Source organism: Liolophura sinensis, chromosome 10, assembly GCF_032854445.1.
Source record: "Liolophura sinensis isolate JHLJ2023 chromosome 10, CUHK_Ljap_v2, whole genome shotgun sequence".
In the NCBI taxonomy this organism is placed as follows: Eukaryota; Metazoa; Mollusca; class Polyplacophora; order Chitonida; family Chitonidae; genus Liolophura; species Liolophura sinensis.
Genome location: NC_088304.1, coordinates 12240762 through 12257496, shown reverse-complemented (window position 1 = coordinate 12257496; position 16735 = coordinate 12240762). Strand labels below are relative to the sequence as shown.

General features: G+C 39.9%; 1 protein-coding gene across 1 annotated transcript; it reads right to left on the bottom strand.

Moving 5' to 3' along the window:
• Positions 1-3556: 3556 nt before the first annotated feature.
• On the bottom strand, positions 3557-14448 carry LOC135476838 (putative defense protein 3). The gene is made up of 5 exons (XM_064756974.1): positions 14353-14448; positions 10223-10429; positions 8115-8266; positions 6200-6291; positions 3557-4114 (listed from the first exon to the last, which is right to left on the bottom strand). The coding sequence occupies exons 2-5, from the start codon at positions 10422-10424 to the stop codon at positions 3751-3753; spliced, it is 810 nt and encodes a 269-aa protein (XP_064613044.1). The 5' UTR covers positions 10425-10429; positions 14353-14448; the 3' UTR covers positions 3557-3750.
• Positions 14449-16735: the final 2287 nt, after the last annotated feature.

Below are 16735 nucleotides of genomic sequence, written 5' to 3'. Positions count from 1 at the left end.
TTTCCACTCGTATCAGAAAACCAGAAGTCTTTCGACAGAGAGTGGAAGCTTTCGAAGCACACAGTAAGGGCATACTTTCACGTGTGGTGATCTTTTTCTTTTTGGCGAGGAGGGTGGGGTTGGGTTGGGGATGGGGGGGGGGGGGGGTTGTTTGATTGATTCTGTATTACAGTGGTCTGTTGTATGGGTGGAAAACACCGGGTTGCCCAAGTAGGCCTTAATATATATAACTGGTTTGACTGACTTCTCTGCGTGAGACTCATGACATCAATTTATTTCTTTGATTAGTGTTTTACGCCATACTCAAGAATATTTCACTTATACGAATGCGGGTAGCATTATGGTGGGACGAAACCGGGCAGTGCCAGGGGCAAACACACGACCATAAGCTGATAGACCTGGCCACTTATGGCCCATGGGCTCAACGTGTCTGCAGTACTATAACATTTCGTGCATATCGTAAACCAAAATCTCGTGTGAAGAGAGACAACTGCTCCTCATTTCAAAAATAATAATTAAAGAACATTTCACTAGTACTTACACGACGGCGGTCTGCAATATGATGTCAGGGAACTGGTCACATCCCGGGGGGAACCACACGACTAACCGCAGGCTGCTGACAGAACTTTCCACGTAAGACAGGAGAAGAAGTCAGCATGAGCTGGGGTTAAACTCAGATCAATAGCATAGGTGACGGACTCCTAGTTTAATGTACTGCGCTAGCACGCTATCTACTAGGCCAGGGAGATGGATAGTTTAATATCTAAGTGAACGGTAGACATAACATAACCTTATTGCCTCGATGTCCATTTTGTTTTCCTAGCATTCATGAACTGCATGAAGAAACATTCCAGTGATGTAGTATCATACACAATAAATTTATTCATTTATTGGGTTGGTGATTTTGCGCCGTACTGAAGAATATTTCACTGATACGACAGCAGCCTGCATAATAGCACATGGGAGGAAACCGTGCACAGCCTTAAGTTTACAGTGCAATGCATAGAGTACTTTTTCTCGAGCAATGGCCAATCTGGCCTCAGCCGAACTGACCGTTATTTTCGTGTTTATACATGAGTAGAACTTCACAACAAGGTATCGCTAAGACAATACCGACCAGAATTACTTTGGACGGGGGTAGTTCCGCATGGCCAATAAATATGTGTTAAAAACAACCACTAAATCTGGTCTTTATCGACCATTCCAACATATCACAGCTATAGTATACTGCCTACAGTCAAATGTGGCCGCCATATAATTCATGAATTTTTTTTGCAACAAAGCCAAAAGAAAAATAGATATTTTAGAAGATTTTCTCATCATGTAGGTGTTTTGTTTGTACATTTTCATAATCTTTGAGACCAAAACACCTGGGATGGCATGCTTACATTTAAATGTATATCCTCTAATATGCTGAACGAAGAAATATTTATTATACCTACCTCGTTCTGATTCACGAAATGGCGGGTAACATTTTAAGTGCCACTCTGTGTGGCAAAAAGTGGCTAGTAGCCTATGTTATGTGGTATTTCATGTTTACTAGATGTAATCATTACCTCAGACTGGGCGGTAAACCTTTGAATGCCTCGCGGTATTGGTTGCTACTAGTTGACCTGAAGTAGCAAAAAGTTACTCCCCTTTAACACAGAAATTTCGTTTCTCTGTGACTGATCCAAGGCTCGTACGATTTGCAGTTCCAGAATTATAAGGGCGCTCTTCCTTGTCTTTGCTTTGCACTCTTTTGTAACTGGAACTTTTCTCCTTCTTGTGTGCGCCTAGCGGAAGAGCCAGAAGTGAAGAGCGGGTATAACATAGTGAACTTCAAATAGACCTGAGCCTGGTGTAAAACCACCCAGTGTAACTTGACAAATCCTCAAAAAGGACTGACCCCTGGGTAAAGCCACCCAGTGTGACCTGACAAATCCCCAAACCGGGTTAATTCTGGAGTAAATCCACCAAATGTGACCTGAAAAATCCCAAATGCGGGTGGAATCTAAAGCAAAGCCACCCAGTGTGAAATGACAAATCCTAAACTCGTCTAAGAATGGGGAAAACCACCCAGTGTTACCTGACAAATCTCCAAACTGTACGAACCTGGAGGAAAACCACCCAATGATACCTGACCATTCCTCAAAGCAAACTGAGCCTAAAGGAAAACCACTCAATTTTACCTGATAAACAGAGCCTGGAAGAAAACCATTCAATGTTACCTGGCAAATCCGCAAACCGGACTGAGCCTAGAGGAAAACCACCCAATGTTACCTGACCAACCCCCAAGCTGGACTGTGCCTAGAGGGAAACCACCCAATGTTACCTGACAAATCCCCAGGCTGGACAGAGCCTTGAGAAAAACCTGAAACATGCTCAAACAGGACTGAGCTTGGAGGAAAAAAATCCAATATTACCTGACAAATCCCTAAGCTGGGCTGAACCTAGAGGAAAAGCACTCAATGTTACCTGACAAATCCCCAAGCTGGACTGTGCCTAGAGGGAAACCACCCAATGTTACCTGGCAAATCCCCGAGCCGGACTGAGCCTATGGGAAAACCACCCAATGTTACCTGACAAATTCTCAAGCTGAACTGAGCCTAGAGGAAAACCACCCAGTGTTACCTGGCAAATCCCCAAGCTGATGATATCGTCATATTGCGGTGATAACATGTTAGATCCAGAAAACAATAATGGTTTAGAAATGTGAATGATAACATTCAAACTCAGAACAAAATGGAAATTAGCGTACTTAAAACCACTTGACAAAAAAACAAGACAACGAAAGTTAAAAGTTGAAAACCATGTTGAATATGTACTTTGTACATAATATCTTTATATGACTAAAATAATTTTTAAATATATAATTACAACTTCGCCAGAAAATATAGGATTCTAAAGACTACAGCTTGGAGAGTGAAAACAGAGTAGCGACGGTGTGTCAGGTGACACGCGTAACCGTTGAAATCTGGCCAGTTGTCAATTTACCTCAGTTAGGCTTTTATTCCTACTGTTAATATAAATGAACTACGTAAGATAAACCGCATTGATGTTAATTACAATGTATTACACGTCACTGATTTAAACTTTCTCAAAATTCTGTGTTATCATCACATTTAATAAGCCATCTCATAGAGCAATGCAAAAGGCCCCGGTGGTAGTTTATGATCATATCAGTATACAGGCCTACGTCATCGTTTTTACCCTAGTCAAGCGCCTCAATAAACATCACATTTAATAAGCCATCTCATAAAACAATGCAAAAGGCCCAGGGGGTAGTTTCTGATCATATCAGTATATACGTCATCGTTCTTCAAGCGCCTCAACAGACTTTGTTATATTATACTTCATTTTAAAATTCCACCTAACGACATTGCTTCAGATTGTACTGAGCCTCCGTGGTTCAGTTGGTTAGCGCGCTAGCGCAGCGTAATGACCCAGGAGTCTCTCAACAATGCGGTCGCTGTGAGTTCAAGTCCAGCTCATGCTGGCTTCCTCTCCGGCCGTATGTGGGAAGGTCTCTCAGCAACCTGCGGATGGTCGTGGGTTTCCCCTGGGCTCTGCCCGGTTTCCACCCACCATAATGCTGGCCGCCGTCGTATAAGTGAAATAACCTGGAGTACGGTCAATAAATGAATAAACATTTGGAATATGTTAGTTTAGCAACATTTTAACAAATCTGTAAACGTCTTTAGACGCGAGCAAAAGTGATATATATACAGAAGGTTTTGGTCCTTCCTCTACGGCTGATGTGTTTAAATTTTAGTAGAATATCAAGTGTAATAAACCCGTAAACAACAGTAATGCCAAGATGAATATTCCCGGGGCGCTGGTTGTGCTGGCAGTACTCTGTATCATCCGTATGGTCTCTGTGGTAGTCATGAGTTCCTCTGCGGTACTCGTGGATTTCGTTCTGATAGTGGTAATGATGGCTTTTCTTGTGGAAGTGGTAATGATGGTTTTCGTTGTGGTAGTGGTCATGGTGGGTTTCATTGTGGTAGTGGTGGGTTTCATTGTAGTAGTGGTGGGTTTCTCTGTCGTAGAGGCAGTGGTAACAGTGGAACCTATCACATCTTCCGACATAACGCCTGTCCAGTATGTTTGCGTAGCCTGGACAAATGTTGCCCTAAAATCAAAAGTGAAAAACAAGCAACTACAATGAATAATGTTGTGATAATTTACAAATGTATAATTATGATTTAATTACCATAAGTTCCAGGAATACTATCTTCTATTAGTACAAGGATACTGTCAAGTATATTCGAGCATGATAGAAAATTGTTATGTTGAACGGGCCATAAATAATGACCGGTGATCCCCTATACGTAAACTTAGATGATTGCACACCTTGTCATACAAATGACAAGCCGCAGACATCATCCCCCAATAGCTGGTTTCATGCAGTTGTTGTGGGTCAACTCCCGTTCTGGACCTTTGTTGTCACACAGCATTATAAGTGCGTTAACCTGCCCTGATCCTTTGCTTTTAAACATTATTACATATAGGTCAGACCCTTTTGTCTGGTCTTGTTAAACACTATTACATGTGGACCATATCCTCGCTTAACTCAGTTGAGCCATTTGCTGTTAAACACTATTACATGTGTGTCAAACCCTCGTCTAACTCGGTCTGGCCATTTGCGGCGAAACACTATTAGATGTGGTTTAATCCCTCGTCTAGCTCGGTGTAGTCATTTGCTGTTAAACTCTATTACATGTGGATCAAACTCTCGCCTAACTCGGTCAGGCCATTTGGCGTAAAACACTTTTACATGTGGATCAAACCCTCGCCTAACTCTGTCTGGCCATTTGGTGTAAAACACTATTACATGTGGATTAAACCCTCCCCTAACTCCGTCTGGCCATTCGGTGTAAAACACTATAACAGGTGTGTCAGACCCTCACCTAACTCAGACCCCTCACCTAACTCACCTAACCTGGCCATGTGGTGTAGTACAGTATTACATGTGGATCAAACCCTCCCCTAACTCCGTCTGGCCATTCGGTGTAAAACACTATAACAGGTGTGTCAGACCCTCACCTAACTCAGACCCCTCATCTAACTCACCTAACCTGGCCATGTGGTGTAGTACAGTATTACATGTGGATCAAACCCTCCCCTAACTCTGTCTGGCCATTTGGCGTAAAACACTATAACAGGTGTGTCAGACCCTCCCCTAACTCCGTCTGGCCATTCGGTGTAAAACACTATAACAGGTGTGTCAGACCCTCACCTAACTCAGACCCCTCACCTAACTCACCTAACCTGGCCATGTGGTGTAGTACAGTATTACATGTGGATCAAACCCTCCCCTAACTCCGTCTGGCCATTTGGTGTAAAACACTATAACAGGTGTGTCAGACTCTCACCTAACTCAGACCCCTCACCTAACTCACCTAACCTGGCCATGTGGTTTAGTACAGTATTACATGTGGATTAAACCCTCCCCTAACTCTGTCTGGCCATTTGGTGTAAAACACTATAACAGGTGTGTCAGACTCTCACCTAACTCAGACCCCTCACCTAACTCACCTAACCTGGCCATGTGGTTTAGTACAGTATTACATGTGGATTAAACCCTCCCCTAACTCTGTCTGGCCATTTGGTGTAAAACACTATTACATGTAGGCCAAACCCTCATCTAACGCAGTCTGACCATGGGCTGTTAATCACTATTACATGTAGGCCAAGCCCACGCCTAACTTGGTCTGGCCATTTTCTGTACAACACTATTAAATTTGCATTACCCACTAATGTCACTTGCCGACCAACCCTATCAATCATGAGTTCAGTTCTCACCCAACCCGCTCTGGTCAGTACTTGGCTTATTATTCTATAAGGGGCTGCAGTATTTATTCATCACAATTATATATTTCCTGAGCTCAGAGTCATGTAGTACCAAGATTACCGATGTTAAAGGGTTCAGTCTGACCCCATTGAACCCGGATGTACAATTCACGTCTCAGGCGTTCTGTCCTCTGTGCCACCTCAGGGGGTATGTGAATATTGTCTTTTCCTAAAATGTGTGAGTCAGTTACTTGCCATAGGTCCTTGGTTTGCAACCCGTACTCCGGTTTCCTTCATCCGTAAAACGGACAGCCATCATATAAGTAAAAAGGTTTTGAAAATGGCATAAAGCAACAACCTAATGATTAAATGAATGAATGAATGAATGAATGTGGTCCCAAAAAGGAGAGCAACAGTTACTTACATGAACCGCACATCCCCAACATTAGTATCAGGAGCCTTCCATGAAAAGGTTTTTGATGTTTTCAGGTCACGTGAATTGTGTGAAACAGCGCTCTACAAACAAAAGGATGTCAGTGATATAGCGTTCCAAACATGGAAAGGCATAAGGATATTTTTTTACAAAATATCAACCCACTTTAGGTCAGTATAAGACAACTGATTTGCTATGCACTGCTTTTCAATCTAAAATTATTTATTTATTTGATTGGTGTTTTACACCGTACTCAAGAATATTTCACTTATACGACGGCGGCCAAAATTTTAGTGGGATGACACCGGGCACAGCCCGGAGAAACCCACGATCGTCCATTGGATGCTGGCAGACTATCTTCCCTACATTCCAACTGGGCTATCATCCCTACATATGCTACCTATGTGTTACTTTTTGGGGAGAGTATATTATTCACAGTTGATCATGTAAGAAACAGTGTATCTTGACCACAACCAGAATAAGCTTGCATCACCTAATACACGGTTATCCACTGGCTTGTATAAACGACGCAAATATGGTGCTGTGTCCAAAACAAAATAGAGAGCACTGTTTTGGAAAGTAGCTACAGCTTCTAGACCTATTATGGTACGACGACAGGACAAAAATATTTGGTTATTGTGAAGTGTTCTGTACATAATGGATTGGTAGTGTAGAGTCCAGTGCGGACTTTCAACACAACATGGACGAGTTTTGTCGTGTATATGACCAATACACAACCTAAACGGCCTTGTGAATGACTAAAACACAACTTACACGGCCTAGTGGATGACAAATACACAACTTACACGGCCTAGTGGATGACAAATACACAACTTACACGGCCTAGTGGATGACAAATACACAACTTACATAGCCTAGTGGATGACAAATACACAACTTACACAGTCTAGTGAATGACTATGTACACAGCTTATACAGTCTAGCGTATTACAAATACACAACTTACATACCCTAGTGGATGACAAATACACAACTTCCACGGCCTAGTAGACAAAAAATGAACAACTTACACAGTCTAGTGGATAACAAATACGTAACTTACATAGCCTAGTGAATGACAAATACATAACTTACACAGCCTAGTGGATGACAAATACACAACTTAAACGACCTAGTGGATGACAAATACACAACTTAAACGACCTAGTGGATGACAAATACACAACTTACACATCCTAGTGAATGACAAATAATCAACTTAAACGGACCTAGTGGATGACAAATAATCAACTTAAAGGGACCTAGTGGATGACAAATACACAACTTCCACGGCCTAGTGGATGACAAATACACAACTTCCACGGCCTAGTGGATGACAAATACACAACTTACATAGCCTAATGGATGACAAATACACAACTTACACAGCCTAGTGGATGACAAATACACAACTTACATAGCGTAGTAGATGACAAATACACAACTTACACAGCCTAGTGGATGACAAATACACAGCTTACATAACCTAGTGGATGACAAATACACAACTTACACAGCCTAGTGGATGACAAATACACAACTTACATAGCCTAGTGGATGACAAATACACAACTTACACAGCCTAGTGGATGACAAATACACAACTTACACAGCCTAGTGGATGACAAATACACAGCTTACATACAACCCAGATGACAATTGCACAGTTTACACAACCTAGTAGATCACAAATCCACAGCTTACACAATTCAGTAGGTGACAAAAGCACAGCTTACGCGCAACCCGGTAGATGACAAATCCAGAGCCTACGGGCAACCTGGAAGAGGACAAATGCAAAGCTTACGGGCTACCTGGTAGATCACAAATTTACAGCTTACACACCAGTGTGAATTATAAATTCCATAAGCTATACAACTAAATGAATGGCAAACACACAATAACTTACGCCTGCCCTGTTACCACAGGTCATTAGCTTCAATTGGCTTTCCTCAGTACTCAACATGAATGTTCCTTGCGGGTCGGTACTTTGCCCATTTTTCAGACGGGCTTGCACAAAAACGCCTCTGAAGGCTGTATTTCCAGGGCTGGATAGCGTCACTATAATAACAGATTTCGCAATGCAAATCGTTAATTTACATCTGTAAGACTGTCGCCATTGTAAAACTTTAATACACGTGGTTTTTGCGTTGTATCCAGTAAAAAGTCTTAAAGCTCAGAATGCACTAGAGCTAAAGACGCCACTCAAATCAGCTAGTCATTTTCTTGTTAGTCTCAGTGGCATACCCGAGTTTGAGTTGAACCGACATACACGTAACGACAGGAGTAGAACTCCAGTTGAGTTTGCTTCCCAAACACAAGCACTTAAGATCCGACGCAACAGTTATGTTGTGTTGTGTTGTGTTATGTTGTGTTGTGTTATGTTATGTTATGTTATGTTATGTTTGTCAGCAGCCTGTGGATGGTCGTGGGTTTCCCCCGGGCTCTGCATCATAATGCTGGCCGCCGTCGTATAAGTGAAATATTCTTTAGTACGGCTTAAAACACAAATCAAATAAATAAATAAATAATATTATATTATATTATATTATATTATATTATATTATATTATATTATATTATATTATATTATATTATATTATATTATATTATATTATATTATATTATATTATATTATATTATATTATATTATATTATATTATTTTATATTATATTATAAATAACTAGTAGATTATTTAGAAAAGCACATGGTGATATTTTGTAACGCTTTCAGAAAATCATTACACATATGTGTAACTCTGACGAACTCTACATATAGAAATCATATAGTACTAAATGTCCAAGTGTACAGAAAAGTCCGGAACCGTTGAATAGTATGGAGCCGTGACAGGAAAATGCCAAAATTGTCAGGCATTCAACAAAAATGTATATTTTTGGGATTTATCACTCACCGCGAGGTACATAAAAATATCAAGCAGAATAGAACTTTTGAGCTAGACTAAAATAATAATAAAGCTTAGAATTATGTTTTTTGATTGTTTGTTTGTTTTTTGTGTGTTTTATTTTTTTCTTAAAAATCCTAGCTGTAATATGTATGCTGTTTGTTGTTAAAAACTTCGCACTGTACAGAACTGCTACAGTAGGGAAGACGTAACATAACAAGAGCAGACGTCTGTGCTGTATGCTTCAAATCAGCAGTCTCGAACTAATACATGCGAGAATCCCATTGGATGAACTATCTGTCACGTGACTGTATCGTGGAGATGATTCATATCTTCCCGACGCGAAATAAAAGCCCAGTTGTATGTATGCATTCTTTTGCATGTCCTCCTTTTCAGATCCGCACTTTACATATACATGTAACTTTGAAAGGCTATATAAAAACTGGCTTTCTCCTTCATGATAACTGAACAATGGAGTGCACCGATCAAGCAAGTAAACAAAATACATGTACTTTAAATGGGTAATGGCCTACTATCATGTTGTATATATTATGATACTTTGTTACCATTGGTCAGTACATGATCCTGTCATATTCCTCGAAACGTGATCAGGAAAGTTCTCACGGAATTGATCCCACGATGACGAAGCCATAGCCAATTATCGCTTGCGTTTATTCTGTTGCCCCTCTGACGTGTTATTTGTAAAGTAAACAAAAGCGGACGATGGCTAGCTTAGCTATGGGTGTTCAAATTCAGCTATTTAAAGTACCAACGAAGCAAGTACACAGTTTTTTTAGGTATAACAAATAACAGAGCCTATAGTGCATGCTGGGGAAAGGAATATCGAGAATTGTGAGCTCTCGTCAAATATTCAAAATAGTGTTTCTCACTCGTTGAATATCATTTCTCTCGAGCTGACAATTCCTCATACCCTATAACTGAGCATCCATTATGTGTGTTTTATTCCATAATTTGCATTCAACATACAAGTGATTAAATCTGTTTAAAACTTATGATTCTGTCAAATCTTGAGGAAATTCTTTATGCAAATTATCTTAGAAATTACATTTTAAAAGGATTGATATGATTTTATATCAAATTTACAGATAACTTACCGGTGATCGTCTCTCCAGGCATGTAGGTAGATTGGCTGGTGCTCACGGTGTACGGGGAAGCTATATTCTGCGCTTCGCCGTGAGGAAATGTAGCAGGGGCCATGGATGCACATACTGTTGGGGGAGGTCCTCTCGGATAGGCTCCCACGAGATCCAAACATCCGACAATTGCGAGTAGTACAGCAATGCCGTTAACAGCCATTTTGTCTGTAAACACACATGGGTTAGGTTGTGACTTATTTGTAGATTTAATTTGAGTTTATTGTGATTGGTTGATTAACAAGCAGTGTCATTAGTGATTATAATGGATGTACAAATTAGTCATATGTTAGACTTCCATAAATTTCTCAGGCGGAAACCGATCAGTGGGAGGAGAGGTACACTGAGGGGCTTCTCCTTTTGGTGAGCAGCTGATTTTCATAAAAATCCTAAATCCTAAGCCTAAAATCCATATTCTCCAATCAAATTAAATTGTCTGTATTTACCAATACTAGATCAGACGAGGCTAATTTTTTGTGAATGGTGATTATTTGCGTTATTTTGAAGTAATGGCAAAAATTCGATTGAATTTGCGCTGATATATGTCAGCCTCTTTAAAGGAGAAGAAAATTTAAATATCAGTCGAATACCATTGAAAGGAGTATGCATTTCTTCGCATGTGCATACCATAAAAAATTCTAATATGTACCTCAAGTTGATAAATTATAAATAAAGTCAGCCCCAAAATCCGCTGTGGGCGACTCCATTTTGCCTAAGAACTAGTCCTGAAGTCTTTTGTGTTAGGAAGACAATTGCCGTCGAAAACCGCCGAGGTGCAGTTCGCACATTTCCGGTAGAGCTCTTCTTCCGAGAGCTCAGTTCGTTTTCCGCTTGACGATCGGGAAACCGGAATGTTGGACGTGGGTTCCGAGTTTACAAGAACAAGCAGGCAGTTTAAACGACTCTCATTGGGTGAGAGGCAAAGCACCCCCAACATAAATTAAGGGTGTCAAAGATGGAGGACGCGATTGCCATTTTCAGGCTTTTTGTGGATGGCGAGGAAAAATCGCAAAATTATGCAGCAGGCACCACCAAATAGGAAAAAATGTGCACTTTTCAGCCTATAATGTCATGTTTTTAAGTTTTCTTCTCCTTTAAATTCGAAAAAATGACCAGTATAAATCTATAAAAAGATGAAAAGATGTTTTAAGTTTTTCATAGATGGTTTTATCACTCGCGTAACACTATGGGTGTAAATGCTTGCATTCTATAAGGGGAGCAGTATTTATGGGCCATTCATATGTGCTCCTGATGGCAGTTAAAATTTTGGTATTAATTCATTTATTGATTTTTTGGTTTGTTTATTTTCCGAAACACCAAGAGATGATCCAAAAATGTTTACCCCCGGCTCTTCCCGGTTTCCTCATGCTGGCCGCTGTATTACAAGAGAAATGTTCTTAATGTTCTTTTTAAGTATGATGTAAAAGTAACTAAATAAATAGTTTTTTTATAAATAAAGCATACATAAAAGGCACAGGTGTTTCACAAAGTTGCCTTTAGCCAGTGTTACGTAATAATATAAGCTCTACTCATTGACATGTTGAACGTCCATATTATTACAAGGAAAATACAGTTAGAATACGTTTTCTGATTCATAATGTTAAACTCCTTAAGCTTAGTTTTGACACCAGAACCCACAGTGTCATGATTATTCAAAAGCAAGTTGCATACTGGTCACTGGGGCGTGGAGAGTAATTTGTTTTACAATGGCTGAACCAACAAACTCCAGGGCAAACTCCACGCAGTAACACAGCCGGCATTAATGTCTCTGCGAATCCACTACATGGCTTTAATTTCCTAACATCAATCTCTAAATCCAAACTGCCGTGACGGCATATACTACAAGAGATAAATTAGCATTTATTTATTAAGGTCATAGTCACAGTCAACCGTTTGAACAATTTTAAATATGGCAGTGCCAGTAACAGGGTTTACAGTTAAGTCGATAACATTTCAGGTAACTGGTATTGCCCTCCGTCAAAACACGTTGAGCTCCGCCCAATATCCAGCATGCCACTGGTTTTTGAATAATTTTGACGTCACCCGAGGCAATGGGTTCTTCCCGTCGAGTTCTTCCTATATGTTCTTATAACATATAGCTGAATATAGGCGATTCCCTAAAAGAAATAGGCTGTAACATGAGTCAACATGAGCTGGACTTGAACACTTGAGTACCCCATTAGTGAGAACCTCCTTGCATCATTATGTTGCACCGGGCCGCGAATTACTCGGCCATGGATGGCCCCCTTTCACTAAGAGATAACGTTAACATGGTGGCGAATGGTTAAACAACTGTGTCATCTGATCATGTAAGAAGGTTCCAGAAAAGTTCCTCTTATCAATGATCAGTTCTCTGTATATGTTTATGTTACAGCAATATGAAGCGTTTCTTAGCAATTAAAAAAAAAACATGATAGTTCTGTAAATATCCCGTAATAAGGTGATTCAAAATCAAGTGCCACGTAAATCCCTAATTACGGTTACTCAAAGAAAGCACTCCAGTTGTCGTATGATAAAGTAATGTGTGAGTAACAAGTACAACAGCAGCATGGACCTTACCAGGAAGTACTGACAAAAGGTCTACATTACACCTTTAGCCTATTTATAGTAGAAAAAAATCGGTACTTGATGCCCCGTAATACTGTTGCAGTCCTGACTGGCAGAGTGACAAAGCATACTATATAACAGAGATTATCATAACAGTGTGTGATTCACGATGATGTTTCAGTTTACGTTGTCTGAGGACGGGTTGTCAATCAACGAATGCTGATACAACACCGCGGAACGCACACTGATAATCTATTTATCATCTGCCTTTATTTGTAGGTACACTACAAGGTCAAAACACAGGCGGTTTTTCGTCAGTGGGTAGACTGACTTGTCACAAGTTTTACATTTACTACAAATATGCCTCGAATATTTTTTATTGTCCTCTAGAGTAGTTTCACCGATCTCTGATTCCTCAATTACGCTATTAATATCCACACTCACCATATATTTTCGTCGTAACCCCCTTCCCCCTCATCAAAGGAGCAAGATGAGTACGGCGTAAAACACCGATCAAATAAATAAATAAATAAGTAAATAAATAAATCAAACGGGCATGATGAATAATATCTTCGTACCATGTATATACATGCATGGTGAAGCTTTTTTCGCAGTATTTACACTGGACACTTTAAAAAGTAATCTTAAAATGACATATTACATATATTACATTACATATCTGTGTAATAGCAGAATAGATATATGTCATTGCTATACAAACTGCTATGTTACAAATAACAGACTTGTTCTGTTATTTCAGCAGAATACTTTTTGTTAGTGTAACATAGAGTATCCTGTGATCTATCACACAACATAAGTAGCATACAGTTACACAATCTGCAATTATAACAGCATCACTAAAAAGCACACGAAGTATTATGTTACAGATGCACAGATTTGCTAAAAATGGAAAACAAAGTGCCAAATGTACACATCGACATTTAGTGTACTCTTTCCACTTTGTATGCGGGATATTTCTCAGCTTCAAGCAAACTGAGAATAACCAAATGTCTATAACCAAGATTTCAAACTTAGAGGGCGCCTCTGTGGCAGAATGCCTTGCGCGCTAGCGTAGCACAATGGTCAAAGTGCTCTTAAACTCTTCAGCTCATGATGGCGTTCTCTAAAGTCGTTCGTGGGAAGATCTGCCTCAACCTGTAGATAGACGCGGGTTTCCCCCGTGCTCTGTCCGGTTTCCTCGACACATATATATTGTCAACCGTCGTATAAGTGAAATTATTTCTTGAGTATGGCGTGAAACATCTGTCGGATTAATAAATCGATCTTAGCTGGATCCCCCTAATGAATCTAAACCTTTCTCATTCCCCAAATCAAAACGCCTCTGACTCGCTGTTTCGTCTACGGGTTATTTCAAGAGGTTGGTCAGTTATTGATCGAAAGTCGATGGTTTTATCCGGGAACACCAGTTAATCCATATAAAACTGACCGACGACATATAGGTGAGATACAACTGAGTACGGCGTTAAACACCAATGAAAACTGTATATCTAAAGTAATAATTTAATAAATCACCACTGACTTACCTGGTATAAAACTGTCAAGTCACGACTGGTATTGGGGCACTTGCGAATGCTATAGACTGAGCTTCTGTATGCACATCCGCTTACTACTTCGTTCAGATTGACTTGTAAACTATGTCGGTAGCTTTTGTGTGAATCTTCATACTGTGACGTTCCTTGCTTTTACCAGTAACGTTGTTATTGTTAGCGCCCACAATTGAGCCTATAACTTGCAACTTGATACACGCTATAGGAGATTACGGAACCACGGAAGGGACATACAGGCGAATTACATGTAACCAAAAAAAAAAAACTCTCTACGAAGGCACGATGGAATATTTTTGTAAATGTAAATGTGATAGTTAGGATAAGAAAATATCCATTTATAAGCACACAAATGGAACTGAGGATGCTTTACAAGCACTAATGATTATATGAAGATGTCTACCTTAATGCTTGATTATATGGTCGTATAGTGGAACTTGGCTCAGTCAAGAACCAGCCTCTTTTATATTTGGGCGCTTTTATTAGGTCCATTGGTTGCATGTGGAAGTATACCACATATCGTCCTTATGGACGGGTACATGTCGATACAAATTTTCTTTCCCTCTACCTCTCCATTCACCAACTCCCGCATTATGACGTGTATTCTTCAGAAAGAAAAGGACTCCTTAAAGAGCCTTACATCATTTGCGATGAAAACATGTTGAGAACCAAGCACGGGTCAGTTTCATGAAATTATTTATTTATTTACCTGAACTTCTTAAAACTGTGGTCCATTCTGAACTCGTCTGTTGATATTGCTTATATCTTGCCAATAGCGTTCGTTCGCACGTTCACGTAGTTGCAAAAGCATGAGAGGCTATTTTTTTTATATTCTGTTCTATTGAGTACTCTATTCGAATGTCCTGCTCTCTTGTATCTGTGCGTCGGTACAACCAGTTGTATACCAACCATCAACCACTTATGGACGTTCCAGGTCAATAATGGCAAGGCCAGTTCCCAAAACGCCATTTAACACAAGCTACCAAAGAACTAAGGTGAAAGTAGGAACACTTTTCAATGATGTTGGAAGTGAAAGTGAAATTACTTTGAAATTAGTGTTCAAATAGTGTATGACCGCTTGTACAGTGTAACGTTATTTGAAGATCCATTATTATCTACCAGCAAGTTATGTGCCAGTAAGGTAGGATATTAGCTTCGAGGCTAGGCTGACGCAAGCCTAAACCGGAGACATCATATCCGTAGAGTAAAGAGCTGCATTACTCGATCTGTAACAAGAGCATGTGCATACAAAACGTGAGACGAACGAGAGAGAGGCAGGGAGACCAGCACGCAAGCGCAACTGTGGGTAATACACAACTGACAAACATAGTACTGGATATTTGTACGTTGGTAGAGTCAGTCAGTAACTTGTACAACGGGCACTCGACTTTACTCCACCAGTTAAACTGAATGGCATAGAATAAGTACAAAAAACTGTTTGGTGTGAGGAGGTGGTGTGTGCAAAATAACATTGCTTGAGGATTGTTTCATGAAGCAGTCGCAACATGTACATGGTATAACTTTCCATGATAACGTATAGTGTGGAGATTTCTCACCATCGTAAATGTGCTTGACACAACTAGAGCTGTAAAATGTTTTAGTGAAATGGTCTCTACTGCAAACAGGCTCCAAAATCTTTGCTGGTGAACGGTGGACCATTCATAGATATAAACCAATTAGAGATGTTGAGGCGGACCAGATGTCCTTTGAATTTAAGAATGATTTCGTTTGGAGATTTCGAGTGCAGTCTGTTAATTTCAAAGAATGTATGAATCGCTACAGACGTTTATAAAAATGTACATGTATACCAGCCCTTAACCAAAATGGACTCTCCGTTTCAGTAATCGCAAGGCCAATTCCCAACACGACGTATAACACAAACCACGGAAAAACTATGAAACTACAAAATTAGACGAAATCGTGCAAATAGAAGCAGTCAACAGCTTCTCACGGTGTTGGAAAAGCTCAAGGAATGTTCTAATGGAATGAATGAAATCAGAATCTAAATGGTACCATGCTAGTATGTAACTTGTTGATAATCAAAATATGCATCTCAATTACGCTTTGAATGAAACAGTTCTTGTGTATCTTACTCAGAACGATGAGCACACAGGCGCTAGCCCGGGGAAAAGCAGAACTGGACACAATCATGAAACAGAGTACCAGAGATTCTGGACGCTCTGTCCATATTTACTTAAAATAGAATTATACTTATTGTAAAAAGCGTTTGATGGAATAACATCCACACACCAGTTTTAGCACAACAGAAAATTGTGAAGTTGACTGAAATCGCCATACAACACACAGAAAGTCATCGTAATAGCCAGTGAATATATTTTTATACATATTTTTTTCATTTTCT